This window comes from Sciurus vulgaris (assembly GCF_902686455.1).
Source record: "Sciurus vulgaris genome assembly, chromosome: 9".
Classification (NCBI taxonomy): domain Eukaryota; kingdom Metazoa; phylum Chordata; class Mammalia; order Rodentia; family Sciuridae; genus Sciurus; species Sciurus vulgaris.
In genome coordinates, this window is record NC_136469.1 from 30,554,838 (window position 1) to 30,574,471 (window position 19,634).

The 19,634-nt window shown below is 42.1% G+C and overlaps 1 protein-coding gene across 3 annotated transcripts in view; it reads right to left on the minus strand.

Annotated features, from left to right (window-relative positions):
* Positions 1-222: 222 nt before the first annotated feature.
* The window catches only part of TMEM154 (transmembrane protein 154), a 62,375-nt gene continuing 42,963 nt past the window's right edge, over positions 223-19,634 (minus strand). The window contains exon 7 of one of the 3 annotated variants that reach the window (XM_079153454.1): positions 223-331. In XM_079153454.1, the coding sequence (XP_079009580.1) occupies positions 319-331 (13 nt within the window). In that variant the 3' untranslated portion in view covers positions 223-318. Of the gene's footprint in view, positions 332-7,571; positions 7,694-13,412; positions 16,966-19,634 lie in introns of those variants that run through there. The other 2 variants (XM_079153452.1, XM_079153453.1) reach the window with 2 other exon arrangements.

Sequence of the window (19,634 nt, forward strand, 5' to 3'; positions counted from 1 at the left end):
CACAGAAGCTGGTAACTTGCCCGAGGACCCATAGCTGGGATTCAAACCCCGCTCTATCCCAGACTGTCCTTGGAGTCACTGGAGTGCTGCACAGAGCCCACCCATGTTCAGGCACGTTCAGGGGGAGGGGTTACGAACCCTCCCCACAGACTTTTCCATCACTTCATCAAGGGGATCTGAGTCTGCTCTGCTGCTCACTTGGGGTGTGACGTCGGCCCAGTCTCTTTGTTCCTAGGAGTCAAGTCTCTCTAACAGAATGAAGGCGAGTGATCACTGGGATTGCTTGCCGTTCTGAAATTCCACCTTTCCTGGATATGATCATTCTTCCTGCCTGGGAGAATATTTATGTATTTGTTTTTGCATGGTAACATAGTGACATGGTGACTTTTTTCTATTCCACAATTTTCTTTCTTTCTTTTGTTTTGAAATTTGTTCTATTTATACATGACAGTAGAGTATATTTGGACATATGATACATGCATGCAGTATAACTTATTCTCATTAGGATTCCATTCTTGTGGTCATACATAAAGTGGAGTTTTACTGGTCACGTATTCATATGTGAGCATAGGAAAGTTCTGTCCCATTCCTTCTACTGTCTTTCCCGTTCCCATCCTCCACCCTTCCCTTCATTCCCCTTTGTCTAATCCAATGAACTTCAATTCTTCCGTCTTGGGGGAATATTTATGCAACTTGACATTTCTCTCATGACCTCCACCGTCTCACCTAAGCTGTTACCCCCTGTACTAGAATAAGCCATTGCCCATCTGGCATCCATCATTTTTTATCAGCACAATCTGACTTTTTTCAGGACAGCACTGGGTCCTCCTAAAAGGATGTATTTTCCAGTTTTCCTTGAAGCAAGATGCACCCGTTTTCTAAGTTTTGGCCAGTGCAACATAATTGTATCAGGCCTTTAGGCAAGTCTATTTCACCTTCCCCCTTCTTCTTTCCTGCTGCCAGCCATACAGATTTGATGACTAGACCTCTGGCAGCCATCTTGGGCCCAATAAGACTTTGAGGATAGAATCTACATACTAAGAAAAGTGGTGCAAAGAGAGGAGGATTCTCAGATGACCATGGAGCTCCCCGTCCAGCCCGTGACTTCCTTTTCCACGAGAAATAAATCCTTTCATATTTAAGTCTCTATTCTTTTTTTTTTTTTTTTTTTTTTTTTGGCTATATGCAGACAAACTGAATTGTTACTGATACACCTTCAAACTCTTCACTCTTCCTTTCTCTGGCTGCACCATGTCCCTTAAATTGTGGTATGAAATACACTATGGTCTGCCAGACAAATTGACGACCTGCTGGCACCTCCAAATAAAAATGTGCAATGCTAGATTCACAATCACCCCTGGAAAATGGCATGTCCTGTGTTTCCTGTCACTGTAAATGGCAACAAGGCTTGTCACTGGACATCAAAAATCTCATGTTATCTTTCAGCCTCTTTTTCAGTCAGTTACCAAACCCTATGGATTCTCCATTCATTGACCCAATATTTGGAGAGCGTATAATCTCCAGGGAGGATTGGTGCTGGAGGTTCAAGGGTAAGCCAAATAGATATTTATCTGTTTTCATGAAGCTTCTAACCAATGGCAGGCACTCGTTAAGTAATCACACAAAGGAACCAAAAATTGCAGCTGTGCCTAGTACTACAAAGACCAAGTGCCGAGGATGTATAAGGGGGCCAAGGAGGATTTCCACTGAGCCGGAACAGGAAGGATGAGGGGGACCTTGTGTGGCAGAGTTGAGGGCATGGGATGGCGGCTGTCATTTCAGGAAATAGTATGCGAGAAGGAAAAAGGAGGACCGGGCAGGATGTACTCTAGGAGTTGAAGGGGGCTGTTGGCCAAAGCACTGAGGAGCCACAAGGGGCCCAGGAGGCAAAGGAAGGATTCAGATCATGCTAATGACTGCGTTTCTCTTCCAGCTCAGCGGGGGTGTTCAAGGGGGTTCTGTGATAAAAGTGGTGGCCCAATCATGTCTGCAGCGCCCTTCCTACTTCCCTTCTCCTCTCCTCTTGGTTCCCTTTGCTGTGGACTGGATCCCTGTTATCTGCCTTCTCTTTCTGAAACTCACTCTCCACATACTGAGGATCATTCTTCCAAATCCCCATGCTGATCCATTTGCTCCCATTCCCAAAAGTTTTCAAGAACTCTCCATTTCCTCCTCAGTGAAATCCACCTTCCTGAGTCAGAGTTCAAGGCCTCCACAGTGAGGCCCTGGCGGCCCATGGAACCTTCTTCAGACCCCAGCCACTCCCCCTCACCCTGCATCTTCAGCCAACCACGCTGCGCGACGCTGTCCTGTCTGATTTCTTCCCTTGTGCTCTTCCTCAGGCTGGAATGCCATCTTCTTGAATGGCCGTTTGTCCATTGAGACCCTCTGCAAACCCAATAGCCCTCCCAACCCAGAGTTATTCTTCCTCCTGTGTGTCTCTGAACAGTCTCTGTGCTCCTCATGGGGAAACCTGTCTCTTTTTGAAGTTGTACAAGTCTTATCTCCCAAAATAGCTTTCTTACAGAAAGATCCTGGCTTCCTTTCTGCACCCATTTCTTCCTCTACTTGGAACCAGGGACTCAATAAATGCTACAAAAGTAGCAAATAAATGATACTCAAATAAGTTGGTGAGTAGCATCCCTGGTCACACAGAATTATTTAAACAACAACAACAACTAAGGATTGAGCCCAAGGGTGCTTAACCACTGAGCCACATCCTCAGCCCTTTATATATTTTATTTTGAGACAGGGTCTCGCTAAGTTGCTTAAGGCCTGGCTAAATTGCTGAGGCTGACCTTGAACTTGCCATCCTCCTGCCTCAGCCTCTGAGACACTTGTATTATTCTCTCACAGTCGATGGATGTCAATGGTACACCTAAGGTGATCCGGGTAACACACAGGCTAATTTTGAACACAGACTACTTCAGCTCAAATCCCATATGACCATGAACAAGTTACCTCATCTCTTGGTGCCTCAGTTTCCCCATCTGCACAATGGAGATGATAATGCACGTGTAAGCTGAGGACTCGAGTGAGCTAATTCACAGAAAGCACTTTGAAAGCACTTTGCCTGTCCTAGAGTAAGTACTGAAAAAAAGCCTTCGTCATGGCCACACCATTCCCGTCACCGAGTAAGAATGCCACTGTGACTCAGTCTCTTACTAAGTGGCGCCTGGGGCTGGAGTTCTGGGCAGCATGATCTGCAAAGTGTTCAGTGGAGGAGCTTCTCGTCAACTAAAACAAATGAACCTGTCACGTCCTTCATCTTCTTCCACCAACTTCCTGTATGTGCTGTTTTAACCATTGAACTGTGAACTCCATAGGTACAGAGACCATAACGATGACAACTGGCACTAGGTAATCCTTACATATGGCATTTGCCCTTCAGAGCATTCATACATATTGACTCACAAATTTTTTCAAAAAATGTTACAAGAGAACTAGAGCACAGAGAGGTTAAGCAACCTGCCCAGAGGTACACAGCAACCCTTAAACCCAAGTCCAGCTCCACCCTTATGAACTTTTTCTTCTTTTTCTAGGCTATCTCCCCTCCTTTCCACATCTCTAACATCTGACACGGAGAGGCACTTGGTTAATGTTTGCTGAATGAATGCATCCCAGAGGCATGTTTAGGGTGGCTTACTAGTATTTTTTCTGTCGAGTTTATTTCTTTTTCTTTTCTTTTCTTTCTTTCCTTTTTTAATGTGTTTTTTGACACAATGCCTTTATTTTATTTATTTATTTATTTTTTTATGTCGTGCTGAGGATCAAGGCGAGCACTCTACCACCGAGCTACAGACCCAGCCCTGTCCAGGATTTCTGATTGGCTTCCCCGCCCACTGACCCACCTCACCCTCCAATAGCAACTGGTGAACTGTTTCCGGTATTTTCAGGAAACCCCGCCCCCGCCCCACCCTCAGGAAACGCCCTGTGTGGCACCACACCACGTCCCCTGCCCACGCCCACCTGGGCTCACTTTCCCTTCCTTAGGAAGACTCAGGCAGAGACTCCAAGGCACTCCTAAAAATGGAAATCGCTTTGCCAGGCTGGTGGAATTAAAAATGACTTTTAAAATTTGAACTGGACTTTATTTTCAAAAACCTTTTTACTCTATGAAAGATGTACATGTTAATTGTAGAGATTTGGCAACTACAGAAGTGCACAGGGAAAAGAATTTACAGTGTATTTTTGCTCTTTATTCAAAATATTCTTTCTTGTTAAATGATCCTTACCAAAAAAAAAAAAAAAAAAAAAAAAAAATGATTAGACATTATGTGTTGTGGGGAGAGAAAATTTTTTCAATTCCCCCTTGACTCCATCTACCTTCTCTGAGTCCTGACAACCACCTCAACATTCTGCCCTCCTGTTTACGATGTGGAATTGAGTCTCAGTCAAATACAGAGGCACAGAGCTTCCCTGATTCTCCCACGGTTCCTGAAAGAAGATGGGCCTCGGATATGCAACGCAGCCTGGGCTACAAGAATGCTGATGGAAAAAACCAGCATTTTATACTGTAAAGCAAATCTTTAAAGGTTCCCTCTACTCCCTTTCAGAATCCTTTCTCTTTCCTACAAAAAATAGTCCTGGTCACATACACACAAATATATTTATTTGGTTTTGCAAATAAATTTCAAAGCATATATGCCACAAGAGCATTAGACCTAAAATTAGAGTTTTTCTGTTTGGGTTCTTAATATTTCTGCCTGGGTTAATGAAAGTGTATCTGCTCTCTTCCTTAAAAACAAAAACAAAAACATATATCACAAAGGTACTATGTATATACTGTAGAACATTTGGAAAATATTAAAAATATGTGGCCTATTCACAAATTCTCACTCTTAGATGTGGATAAATGAGAAGGAAGGAGGAATATTTGTAATGGTGGATACCTCTGTGCGTGGCTGGTCCCCAATGCCAGACATCAGGTCATAGCACTCTGATGCCCTTTAGAAGCAGTTCCCACTGCATCTTCTGCCCACAACCAACCTCTCAACCACCTACTCACTCACTCAGCCAGCTACCCACCCATAATAGTAGAGGGAAATGTCAGTCCCAGTTAGTTTAAAAGGCATTTCCCAAGGCTAGGCATTGTCTTAGTGCATTTTCTGTTGCTAAAACAGACTACCTGAAACTGGGTAATTTATAAAGAAAATGGGTTTATTTTGGTTCATGGTTCTGGAGACTGAGAAGTCCAAGAACATGGTGTCACATCACTTGGCTTCTGGTGATAGCCTGGAGCTACTTGCAGCCTGGTGGAAATGTGGGCACATGCAAGAGAGGTGAAACATGAGCATGAGCGACAGGCTTGCTTCCCAACACCTTGCTCTCAGGTAACTAATCTAGTCCCACTGGAACAGGAACTCACTCATGAGAGAAGGGCATTGATCCATTCATGAGGGCCCCCAGCCCAAGACCCAAAAGCCTCCCATTAGGCTCCACTTCCTAACACTGCTGCATTGAAGAATTAAGCCTCCATATGAGTTTTGGTGGGGACGAACCACAGCAGGCTTAAAACCCAGATAGTCTAATCGATTTCCTCCTGGGGAACTTTTATTCTCTGGATCAGGGAAAATGTGATCACCTTCTACTCTGGTGATAAAGATAGAAAGTTCCCTGTGCCTGCTAGATGCTACAGTAGCTATAGTCATGTAGAAAAAATCGGCCTCACACAATGCAGAAAATACAAAAAAAAAAAAAAAAAAAAAAAATGGAGAAGCCCTTATTGTGTTTGAGTCTCTGGTCTGGCTGTTCGTTGTTCCAGTTGCGCTGCGTTCTGGCTGTCCCTGGAACCTGCCACTTCTCAGCCTTTCCCAATCTGGTTACATGAACTAATAAGTTTTCTTTTGATCTGTACTAGTTTCAGTTGGACATTTTCTCACTGAAACCAAGAGTTCTACTAAAACAAACACATTGAGATTACATTTAAGGAAGATAAAATTGAGAGATGTATTTTTTTTAGGAATTTTTTTTTTTCAAAGGAAAATGTCGGACCTTTGGATACAGCCAAAGATACAGGTGGCATTTCCCCCTTACCTCAGGTGACCCCATCAGCTCCCATCCCTTGCACAACTCTGGAAGGAGTCAAAATGGGTGCCTTAATGCTGTGGAAGCATTGGCCCCAGCAAAATGTCTGTTTTCCGTGCTGTCTTCCTGGAACTGGGTCACCCAGCTAACATGGAGGCTGGACTACTTTGGCAAAGAGAAGGTGCTGCTTATCTAGTGTCCCCCCTTTCCACTCTTAGGCCAGGCTGACCACCGTTCACAGTGCATCCAGCAGCCAGGTACGGCAGACTCCAGGAAGCTCCCGCAGCTCCCGGATGGAAACCACCCTCTCCAGTCTGCCTCTGTCTCACTCTTGCCTTTAATTTCTGTCCCACAGCGTAACCCCTCTCCTGCCCTTGGGCTTTAACAACTCATCTTAGTTTTTCCTCTTCACCAGAGAAGCTTCTGAGAACTTTTTTCTCTCATCCTTCCACCCTGGCTTCCCCTGCTCATGCTCCAGCTCCACTTAGCGCACAGACCCTGACTTTTATTCATTTGGCTGCTTCTCCACATACATCCATTCCAGTTCCCTGAAGGCAGAGTGTTGGACAGTGCGAGCAAAGAGGAAGGACAGAGGTCCATTTGGAATGGAGCAGCGGTGAATTATTGCAATAGTCATCTTCCCAATTTGGGCAGATTGTATTTTCCCAACACCATAAAAACATACCTGAGAAAATCAACCTAGAGAAAAGTCTTATTTTGGCTCACAGTTTTGGAACTTTTAGGGTTTGATCAATTGGCCCCACTGCTTTGGGCCTGTGGTGAGGCAGGACATGTGGCAGGAGCCCTGGGCTGAGTAGAACTGCTCATCTTATGCCCGGGAAGCAAAAGCAAGTGAAGAGGGGGCCGGGGTCCCACCCTCCAGTTCAAGTGCGCGTCCTGTGTGCTAAGAACCTCCCACTAGGCTCCACCTCCTAGAAGTCCTGCCACCTCCGAATGGCATCTCCCAGGGGACCAAACCTTTGATTCATGAACCTCTGAGGGACAGTCAAGATCCAAACTGTAGTTATGAAGATAAAAAGATGAAGAGTTTTTACGTCAGGTAAAAAGCAGTCAATTGCCACTTCTAACCCTCTGGAGGTATTTCTATGCAGGCTCCGTGGAGGTAAGACACGAGCAGACCTCATAGTTACCACCCCATCAGCTGGCTTGGTGGGCTTCATCTTACATTCAGAGATGGCTGGGGAACACCTCAGGAACGATTCATGGTGTCCTTTAGATTACTCATCTCTCTTCTTACCCAGACAAGAAACAAACCTTATGGTACCATCACTTTAAATGAAATCTTTCCTCTATTTTTGGTACCAGGGATTGAACCCAGGGGCACTCAACTGCTGAGCCACATCCCCAGTCCTTTTTTATACAAATACATATTTTATTTAGAGACAGGGGTTTCACTGAGTTTAGAGACCCGGATCCTCTTTTTTTAATAACTGTATTTTTTTCCTCTGTGGACCTTCCACAGGGCAAAGAAGAGGGCACGGAGCTGAGGCAGGAAGAACTGCTTCAAGACTTTTAATGATCTTCCCGTCTCCTTCTTCAATATTCCTTTACTTCCCAGAGTGGGGCCACTTTATACCCATCGTCTCTTGCTTGTTGGTTCAATTATGACCATTCTGTGCCTCCTTCCAAATTGGATTTGAGGTGGCTAAAAATAAAACACACACACAATGGAATAAAGGGTGGTATCAGGATCCATAAGATGGAAGATGAGGAAAATGCAATTAAACCAGAACAGTTGGAAGAAAGATGTGATAGCAAATGAACAACATCATCTTTGGTTTCTGCAGTCCATGATGATAACAGCTGATTCAGTCTTCAGGTAACAGCGACTGGTTGATTTTTCCACGACAGTAGAGCACCCACTAATGCAAAACACTTCAAAAGCACAGAGATGAGTTAAGACCTTACTCTCAAGCTGCTCACGATCTGCCCTGCTCCCACCTGAACCTCATGTGTGAAGGGTGCTCATAAGTTCCTCTGTGTTTGATCCACTTCATTCTGTGCCATAGTTCACGGCTCACATAGTTGGTAAAACTAGTTCTACCACTTACCACAGATTATTGGACCAGGGCTGTATGTTTAAGCCAAAGACAGTCACACAGGCCATGGACTCAGAGGAGTCCAATGGACATCTCAGGTTACTTCAGATTGCCTAATATGTTTCCTTCACATTTCATGAAGACTCATCAATTTTGGCAGATGATATTTTCCAAAGATGTCTGCAACAATCTCCCCATGTGACCTTGATGTTCCTCCTCTTGACTGGTGGGTTTATGTCCTCTTCCCTTTGAACCTGGGTAGGACTTGCCTCAAACAACAAAGTGTGGTAGAAGAAATGCTATAAGACTTCTGAGTTTTCTGCCTTATGTTCTTGGCACACTTGCTCTTGGAAAGCGGTTCCCATATTCTGAAGATGCCCCAAAGTCCGTGGAGAGGATGACATGGTGGGAACACCATATGGCCCACAGACCTGGCTGGGCTCCTGTCTGACAACCAGCCCAGACTTACCATCCACATGACTGAGACAATGATAGTGCAACTCCAGTCCCAATGGAGCTGCAGGCTGATGCCACGTGGAAGAGACTGTGCCATTCCCATTGAGCCCACCCAAATCACAGGTTCATGAGCAAAATAACTGGCTTTCATGGTTTGAAGCTTCAAAGTTTTGAGGTGTGTTAGACAGCAACAGATGACTTGAAACATCAATTCCATCATATCTTCTGTCTTGAGAAGTACAAATGTCACATGCCAAATTGGATGCAGTGGTGTACACCTGCAATCCCAATGCCTTGGGAGGCTGAGGCAGGAGGATTGCAAGTTCAAAGCCAGCCTTGGCAACTTAGTGAGGCCCTAAGCAACTTAGAGAGATCCTGTCTCCAAATTAAAAATAAAAAATAGGCTGTGGATGTGGCTGAGTGGTTAAGAGCACCACCAGTGGTTCAATCCCTGGTACCAAAGAAAAAGGTGCCACCTAGGCTCGGTCTGAACCTAAGGCTCTTCCTTTTCTCCACAAGTCCTATGTTCATCCCAGGCTTGGGAATTCTGAGAGCCAAAATGACTGTAGCTGTGAAAGAGGTGCTATCTCATGCTACTTTAAATTCTTGCAGATTCTAGCACTGAACACCTGTTCCCGAGAGCATCTTGGCATGCCTTTCTGTTGCACCCTCCAAGAGGACAACTCGAATCCTCTTTTATTCAACTCCAGAAATAGGGAGTTTTGTTTTTCACCTGATCTTTCCTGTACCTAGATCCAGCAACTAGCTTTTTTTTTTTTTTTTTTGACTGGAGATTGAATGTAGGGGCGCTTAACCACTGAGCCACATCCCAGCCCTTCGGTATATTTTATTTACAGACAGGGTCTCACTGAGTTGCTTAGGGCCCCACTAAGTTGCTGAGGCTGGCTTTGAACTCGTGATCCTCCTGCCTTAGCCTCCTGAGCCGCTGGGATTATAGGCATGAGCCACCATGCCTGGCAAATCCTGGCTTTTTTCATAGCATGATCTACCATTTCTTCTGGGCCTGGGGTCTTGCCTTCGCTGCCATCTTGCAGCCTCTCTTACTTCTTATTTCAGGCTGTGCCTGCTTCCAGGCCTCCTTGACAAGACCAACACCTAGTTAAACATGTTCCTATTGCTGATTGTTTTGGAAGCTGTGCAGTACAGTGGTTAGAAGCAGGTGCTTCCAAGTTGGAGAAGCAAGGAACAAGTTCGTTAAGTTCTCTAAACCTACCTTACAAATATAATTAGGATTCAGATGACATGGAATATGTTGAGTGCTTCTACCTCATGGCCAGGACTGCCATCTCATCAGACACCTGCTTTGTGAAACACACAGAAGCCTCTATTATTGAATATGATAATGCACCAACATAGAGGCCTCTGTTCTCCCTGCCTTGCAGATATGGTGGCCAATGAGATGTGGGCAGGATTGTTTTATTGGACTGAAAGCAAAGCTCTCTAAAAGCAGCTGACCTAGTTGGGAGCTCGTCTGTGGGCTGGTTCCCTCTCCTCTTTCTCCTTCTTGCAAATATCATGCTGGAGTGACATCCACCATTTTGGATCATGTGGCAACCCTGAGGACAGAAGCCCTACACTAATGCAGGTGGGGGATGTTAGAAGGATCCCAGGTCCAAATGACCATGGAACTACCTTGTGATCAGCTACCTTAGTACTCTTTCATGTGTGAGAAATATTACTTCAAACAACTTTTTTTTTTTTTTTTGTCTCTAGAATTGGAGCCTGAATTTGATTCCTAAGTAATACATAAGATAAATGGTAGTCAAGATTATTGTTCTCAGGGCTGGGGTTGTGGCTCAGTGGTAGAGCACTTGCCTGGCATGTGTGAGGCACTGGGTTCTGTCCTCAGCACTGTATAAAAACAAATAAACAGAAATAAAGTTGTTGTTTTTTCCTTTTTTTTAAAAAAAAGATACAATAAGATTTTTAAAAAAAGAAAGATTATTATTCTCTCTTGGCATCTTTTCTCTGTGGGACTGTCTGCTCTTTGGGTCCAACCATCTCTGGACCCAAAGTTAGTATGGGTATGTTAGTTCTGGTTAAAACAAGAAGGAAATACACTGTGTGGTGTATGGTAGATTCTAGGCATACTAGGTAGGATTCTAGTATATTGAAGCCATAACTGATGAGGCTTTTTTTTTGCGGGGGGGGGGGACCAGAGATTGAACCCAGGGGCCCTTGATCACTGAGCCACATCCCCATCCCCAGCCCTATTTTTTTTTTAGAGACAAGGTCTCACTGAGTTGCTTAGTGCCTCAGCATTGCTGAGGCTGGCTTTGAACTCATGATCCTCCGGCCTCAGTCTCCCAAGCGGCAGGTGCCACCATGCCCAGCTAGGCTTTTCTTTAGTTGTTATGAATCTGCTGCTCAGCCTGCTGTGTTACAATGCTGAGGTGTAGAAGATGAAGTTAGAATGAAAAGCACCCAGAAAAGTTAGTAATTAGGGAAAAGAGAAGTTTTCATCTCTTAAGATTTTGTTGTTATTTATTTATTTATTTACTTATTTATTTATTTATTTATTTTGGTACCAGGGATTGAACCTAGGGGTGCTTAATCACTGAGCCACATCCCCAGCCATTTTACATATTTTATTTTATATGTTTTATTAGAGACAGGGTCTCACTGAGTTGCTTAGGTTCTTACTAAGTTGCCAAGGCTGACTTTGAACTTGTGATCCTCCCATCTCGGCCTCCTGAGCCACTGGGATTACAGGCATGTGCCACCGTGCCTGGCTGATTTTGTGATTCTCACTGAAAATATTTTTTAAAGCCACATTCCCACAATTACAATTTCAAACTTCCATTTAAAAATGTTTTGTGAGGAAAATAAAGAAAATAATAATAGTATCTAGAAATGCAGGAAATACACTTAATTTTTAGGCTAGAAAATTTTGTATGAAGCAAGTTTAATTCTATAAGAATTTTCTGAATTGGTATTGATTCATTTATTTAAAGAGGGGTATGAATCAAAACAGTGCAGTTATGAAGGTAACAATTTTTTTATAGTCACAGGAATTAAGTTAAAAGAATTTTCCTTTAGAAAGTTGAATAATTCACCCCTTTTTTCCTAGTAAACAATGTTTTAGTCAGTAAATATCTTATCTTCAAATAAGCTTTGAATCTGAGTATTGGTGTTTGTCAATTACGTTGAAACTAATGTAGGAGATATTCTCTCCTCCTATCTTCTAGTGCTTTATTTTTCAATTAAATTTAGGAATGCTTTTCAATCAATCATTGCTAAGTGAGCAATTTAATATACCAATGTGCATGTGATTATTTTGTTCAAAAAAATCCATGTAGCTGAGAATAGAATAATTTATATCTATGTATCACATTTATACTTGATATTGAAAAAACTAAGTCATAAGGAAAAATATTAATGTGCATGTTATTTTCAGCATGCAAAGTAGGAGAAAAAAATACCTAAACTCTTTAATCAGTCTTAAAACTTTGATATGTGTAAAAATCAGTTCCAATTAGTTACCATGGGATAATTCTTATATGTGGCTTATAGGCTAAAATTTATACCTTGCTAGGATTAAGCTAAGGAACTAACATGACATCTGATGATCTAACTTGCCCCTCTGAAAAAATACTTTATATTGCTTAAAAGATAAAAAAGGAAAAAAAAATTTTAAATATTATTTTCAGTTGACTTTAAATACAAGATATGTGTTTTAAAAGTGTTTTAATTTTTTTTTTTTTTTTTTTTTTTTGTAGCAGGGATTCAACCCAGGCTTGCTCAACCACTGAGCCACATCCCAGCCCTTTTTATATTTTATTTTGAGACAGAGTCTAAGTTTCTTAGGGTCTTGCTAAATTGCTGAGGCTGGCCTCGGTCTTGCAACTCTCCTGCTTTAGCCTCCTGAGTCACTAGGCTTACAGACATGGGCCACCGGGTGTATTAAATTCTTACTGATCTACAGGATCTTTCTAAACTGGTTGAATACTTATAATTCCTATTCTTTTGAAAACTGTCATTATTAAACATGTCCCTGATATTATTTATAATTTCAGGGGTTTCATCTAAGTCAGGGTAATTCAGTGATTACTCTTAACTGTTTTTACACTGGTAAAGATATTGCTAACTGTTCATAATTGAAGCATTTCATTCATTCATTAAGTCTTTCAATGCAGACAAAAGAAATTACATCTGTGAAGAATATGCTTATTGCAAAAGTCCAATCACTTGTTGATAAAGTACCAAAGGCCAATGATGATAATGTAACACGAACTGAGAAATACAGTTATCTGAACCCTCTGCACCAATTGAAGTCCATCTATAAATAAACCAAAAGACTTTGTCTTAAACAGTTCAACACTGTACAATGCCAACATTAAAGTCATGTTATCTTAAGCATGTAGGAATTTACCTTCTTAAAATATCATTTCAAAAAGAGCTCAAAGCATGTTCAGAATTTATAAAAAGCATAATTATATGAAATGCTATCTCATGAGCATGCCAGACTATTTAGAAAAGGTAATAAAGGAAAAAAAAAAAATTGCCAGGTATCTACAATTAACAACCCCCAAAAGGGCTAGGAAGAAAATCAAATTTTGATACCAGACAAGACAGTATCAAGGTAATGCAAAGTGCAGATCAAAAGACAAACAAACAAAAAAGATGCAGGCAATTGGTAATTTGGGTTATGCAATTATGAATAACCAATTAGATGGTCCTCACTAATACACAGGAACTCTTCTGGACATTGTTGGGTTGCAGAAATGTGTCCACAAGGGAAGCTGCTTTGGACTATGTGTTATGGTACATAACACATTGGAAATCCCAGAATTCATCTTGAGTGTCTTCTGAATATGAAAAAGTCATGTATTAATTGAATTCAGCATAAAGTTTTAAATTTTTTTATTTGTTCTTTTTAGTTATACATGACTGTAGAATGTATTTTGATACATCATACATATATGAAGTATAACTTCTCATCTTTGCGGTTTACATGATGTGGACTTACACTGGTCCTAAATTCATATGTGAACATAGGAAATTTGTGTCCGATTCATTCTACTGTCTTTCCCATTCCCATCCCCCCTGAATTCAGTATAAAATTTTGATGTTTTCCCCACAATGAGAATTTCAGGGCTGGGGGTGTAGCTTAGTGGTAGAGCACCTGCCCACCATGTGCAAGGTCCTGGGTTCAATTCCCAGCACTGGGGGAAAAAATAGAGAATTTCAGCAGTGTTTTCCCAATGGGAAGCCATGTCTTATCACTCCAGTAAATTCAGAATATACACTAATATGCACAAAAGATGAAATTATCATCTACTCAACATAGAAATTTTTTAGAGATGATATAAATTGATGGTCCATACAATCAAAATAAAGGAATAGAAAGACATGATTTTTTTGGAGGGGTGGGTACCAGGGATTGAACTCAGGTGCACTCAACCACTAGCCACATTCCCAGTCCTTTTTACATTTTAAAGACAGGGTCTCGCTGAGTTGCTCAGGGCCTCACTAAGTTGCTGAGGCTGGCTTTGAACTCATGATTCTCCTGTCTCAGCCTCCCAAACCCCTGGGATTACAGGAGTACGCCAACATGCCTGGCCAGACATAATTTTCTTAAAGCATCCATTTATGTTGACATCATTTCTGTTGTTGGAGCTGTGGAAATCAGAAAAAGCCTCTACTACCCTGTGGATATCAAGGGTGATCCAGGCTTGTACATGGGTACCAAAGCCCTTACCAGAGGGAGGAATCATAGTATTGGGATAAGAATCATATACAGATATTTTTACATATTTATTAAAACAAGTTTCCTGAGAAGTTCAACTAGGCAATGTTGTTAACACAGTTTGCTTACAATGGCAGACAAATGATGTAAAACTTATATATCTTTAAAATAAATTTAAGTTAGACTTTGCTCTTATTGGCCATCCAATTAGAGCAAATTAATGATTTTTTTTTTTTTTTTTTTTTTTTTTTACTAGCAATAATCTGAAACATAAAATTAAGTTTGGGGTTAAGAGCAATTCTTGGAATTGTCAAGCACACAGGATACACATTGATTGGATAGTAATAAAGAGATGCGGGTGCTAGGATTAATGATTTGAATACTTTGCCAGAAGAACCTCTTTTTAAAAAGTGACTTGCACACTGTGCAATTATAGAGGTCAGTACATTTTTCAGATATAAACTCAATAACATGTTGCTGAAGTTTGTATCTTCTAGAATCTGAAGTTATTGAAAATACAGAATTTTGAGACTATTTTTTATCGTCTCATAAGATAGCACTTCATCCAGTGAGATTACAGGGTCCCTTATACCTCTCATACTTCTTAGAACTTCTAAAGTTCATTATTTGATAGGCTTCAATCAAGGTTAAAGGACTGAGGGTCGAGCAAAGATCTTAGATACCTAGCAAAAAGCAAATTGAGACTCTTTCGAGAATCAAACTGTTAAGGAGAAACAAACTTGCAATAACAACCCAAGGCATAAAGTAGACAAGTTATTATGATAATTTGCAAACTTGGCATAAGTATCTGAGAATCACTGTGGACTGAAAATTGATTATGAGTATGCAAAACAGCAACGAAAACAAAAAGCCAGGGTAGGATGTGTTAATGAGAAGATGACAGACAAATCTATTAAATTATATCCCACAAAGACTATCTTTTGTCACAGCACTGCCCAGTCCCAGGGTGGCATGACGTCAGTGCTCAAATGTAACCAGACACTAGTACCTCATTACGTAGAGAGACCTTGCTGGCTTGGAACCTTGCCTTTAAAGTTAGCTACTTTTAAAATTAGCTGCATAGAGCCAGGCACAGTGGTGCACACCTGTAATCCCAGAGGCTCAGGAGGCTGAGGTATGAGGATCATGAGTTCAAAGCCAACCTCCGTGACTTATCAAGGCCCTAAGCAACTCAGCAAGACTGTGTCTCTAAATAAAATATAAAAAGGGGCTGGGGATGTGGCTCAGTGATTAAGCACCCGTGGGTTCAATCCTTGGTACAAAAAAAAAAAAAAAAAAAATCTGCATAGCTCTGAAGGCAAGCATTTGTTAAAGCAACCCTAAAAGGCAGGAGACGGGGAGTTTCATTATGCATTAAGGTGGTCTTTCAAACACAGACCCCAAATTCAGCAGCAAAAGTTTGGCTAACCTCATCTCCTTTCAATTTACATGCTGTTAGCAAAATAAATAAAGTTTCCATTCTTGGTTTCTTTCCTGGAATAAAATATCATACGTCCTAGGAGAGCAGAGTCTTCTTAATTGGCTAGACTGCCTTTTAAAGGTCAGAATTAGGACACTAAGGATTACATGGAGAGGATTTTATGTGAGAGGGGAACAGACAGTGAACCCTTCTCCATTTGGCACCATTGCTTTCAGCACAAGGTTGTCCATAAATACCACGTAGAATGTCATCCCTGATGGACTGACAGTGACCTCCTGGAGAGCTCTGTTGAGGACAGGAGGCTGGTCCCAGCTTGACAGGAAAGCATGCAGCACGTGATGAGTGATACCTGCCACGGTACAAACATTTCCTGTTCCTAATCCGTTTCAAATAAACACAAGGATCTCTGAGATGAAGAAAGGTGACAGATGTCCCCCACCTGCACAGGCTCCCTGCCCATAGATCATAGGTGAGGGAAGCATGAGGAAAGGAGAGCTTTGAGGGAATGTTCCAAGAAGAGGTGATTTTAGCTGAGAAGGAAAGGGAGCATTCAGTTCTTTCTCTGAAGATTCCGAGTTCCTCCCAGAAGTTCCCAAGGGTGACTCAGATGTGGCCAAATCAAGGTCTACAAGTCACCCGATGACATCTCATCAGGACCGTGAACTCTCTCACTGTATCTTCTTGGCAGGTAGAAATGAGCTTTCCAACCCCCTGGGACAGTGCAGACATTGAAAAGCATGCTTTGTTTGATGTCTTTTCCATGACATAAGTGTCCTTGAGGAAAGTTCCTGTAGAATGCTGTTGACCTATCAGAGGACTTGAATAATGAGAGGACACAGTTCAAAGCTGGTTAGGTAATAAGATGACCCAGAAGGAAAGCATAGATACAGCAGCTTCCTGATGGAAACCCTGAGGAATGAAGCACACAGGTAAGGAGGGCTGAGCGAGGCTGGCCTCGGTGAGCGAGGCCGGCTGCCAGGAGGGGCGCCCACCCATCAGAAGTCCAGTCACAGGGCTCACCAGCCTGGGAGCAGGGCTGGATGGCAGCCAGGCCTTTCCCAGGACTTCTCAATCGCTCATTCTTCCAAGCACAGGTGATGCCATTGTCGGAGGAGTGGGCGTAGAAGAAACAGCAGAAGGTTCTCGCGTCTGCGTAGATTTGAAATTAATTAAATTCATCTTCCTCCTGGGTTGGCAGTACTGGCGGGCTCCCTCAGTGGCTCCTCCTCTTGGAAAACATCAGCACCTTGTAGTTTTAGGATTCATTGTCACTGTTAAAACGAAACAAAATAAAACAGAACCATAGCGTATTTTTAAGAAGCAATGCAAAGGTGGTTACTGTATGGCAGAGGTGACGCAAGAGCATAAACGCCTGAGCAGTAGAGCACGCCTCTAATCCAAGGGACTCAGGAGGCTGAGGCAGGAGGATCACCAGTTCAAAGCCAGCCTCAGCAATGTAGCGAGGCCCTAAGCAACTCAGCACGACCCTGTCTCTAAAAAGGACAAAAAAGGGCTGGGGGTGTGGCTCAGTGGTTGAGTCCCTGGATTCAACCCCTAGTACCAAAAAAAGAAAAGAGCGGGAGAGCATAAACAGTCAGGAAGCCAACATTGTCCAGCTTACCATTTATGAAACAAAGGTCAGTTTGAATTTTATATTTGATCCCTGAGGAGGAAATCCATGAATGCCAAGAAATAATCCTGAGCTCTTGTTCTAATATCCCAGCGCTTACGCGGAGAGAACCAGATGGAGTTGGGGTTCCCCCCTTTAATTAAATCTAATCCTATTCTCTATGAATAGATGCCAAAATAGCTTTTTTTTTTCTCTCTCTCTCTCTCTTTAAATTCCATGTGTTGTTTTCCCTCAAGAGTTTGTGGCCCTGGCAGGTTTTCAATAGCCCGTTTTGTTCAACCCACAGAGGATCTGGAGGTGCCTTCGCAGCGTCCTTAGATTTCAATCATCGGGCATCTTAGGGTGTGAGTAGACATAAATTATAGCGTCGGTATTTGAACTTGACGGTGCTATTGGCTAATCTGTGCTTTTGTTTCGAACTTGGCTATCTCTGCCAAATATCTGGCTTCTCAGTGTTTTCCCAGCGGGTTCCCAGCTGGACTGCACCTCCACCCAAGTCTCCTGGAAAGCAGAGGCAGTACCTTTCTCCCCATTTCTTTTTTTTTAATGTTATACCCCTTCACTCAAATTCTAGCATGTCTCTTTTTGCAGTCAGCTCTGTCTCCAAGGAAGTGCTTGAACAATAATAATCAACAGAGCTGGTATATCCCAGCTCACAGATGTGCATGGCCTGCAATGGATGATATTCTTCTGACTCCTACTTCAGTGTTTCAGTAAAACACCAAGCGGTAGCCAGGCATGTGGTATGCATGCAGTCTCAGCTTCTCAGGAGGCTGAGGCAGGAGGATCGCTCGAGCCCAGGAGTTCAATACCAGTCTAGGCAACATAATGAGATCCTGTCACAAATTAAAAAAAAAAAAAGTTTCCTAAAAGGACTTTAAAACAACCCAGATCAATTGATGGATCAACCAATAGAAAAAAAAGATCAAGATCAATAGCTAGATCTGTTCATGACAGGGCAGAGGAGACATTGTGTCTGTACTGGCATATATGGTGTTTATGTCTGTATTGCAAAGACTGCAGAGCAGCCGAAATAACCAGGGATGAACGATGGGAAAGGAGGAGGAGGGCAGGATTTTATCTGAGGCAGGGAAGTGAACACAAGAACAGTCTCTAGCAAAACTTATTTACAATGGAAGCCTGATGGGAAATTAAGACATTTTCTCAGCTGGGGGTGTGGCTCAGTATTAGAGGGCTTGCCTAGCACACAGGAGTCCTGGGTTTGATCCTCAGCACCCTTCTCCACCCGAAAAGAAGTGGTTGTTTTTCCTTTTAATCTGAGGACAAAGCCTTTCAGTGCGTCACCCTGAACAACTCTTAAACGGGAAAGGAGGTTTCATTTCTTGGAAACTGGGTGGTAGCAGGATAGTATTTCTAAGATGCAGAAGTCCATCTCTGCAGAACATAAGTCCCTGAATTGCATGTTCTCCTTCTGGAGCCTTATCTTGACATTTCAGCCACTCTAAGCAGAGTTTAGTACAGAGCTGGAGAGCAACGGTAAAGCCCTCTTTTGTCCACAGCTCTGATCTCTGTCCAGCTGTTATGAGAGAAGTGATTTTTAAATTTAATTATTATAAAGCCAGCCCATGTTTATTGTTGAAAATAGAAAATATAAAGAAGCAAAATAAAAATACCAACCATGTCACTATAGCTGCACCTATATTTATTCTTCCAGACGGTGATAATTGCACACACATATACATGCACACACACACGTAACATATATATGTATATACTTATTCCTTTTTGGTACAAAGTTAGGATCATGTTATTCATATTGTTCTATAATCTGCTTTTCCCACTATCATTCACATAAAAATATCTTTGCTTGCTAATATAATACCTGGGGCTAGAAGTATATGGCTCAGTGGTAAAGCACTTACCTAGCACGTGCAAAGCCCTGGGCTTGATCCCCAGCATCACATTCCATAGTCCCATCACATCCCCCATCCCAGTAGTTTTTAGACATTCCCTTATTGTTAAACTTTTAGGCTACTTGAGATTTTTATTTTTTATAAACACTTCTAATTATTGCCTTTGCATAAAACTCCAGGAGAAGAACTACAGGTCAAGGTATATGCAGTTTTTAAGATTTTCACGGCCTGTTGTCAAATGATTTCCCTTCCCTAGAAATTGTGTAAAATTTATATTCTCCCAACACTTCTCTTTAGGGAAATGTCCCTTGCCCTCATCCTCTCCAATACTCGATATTATTGTTTTCATTTTTTTATAAGTCTAATAGGTGAAATTGGTACTATAGTTTCCTTTTCATTACTTTCATTTACTATTTTATTACTAAGAATAAAAATG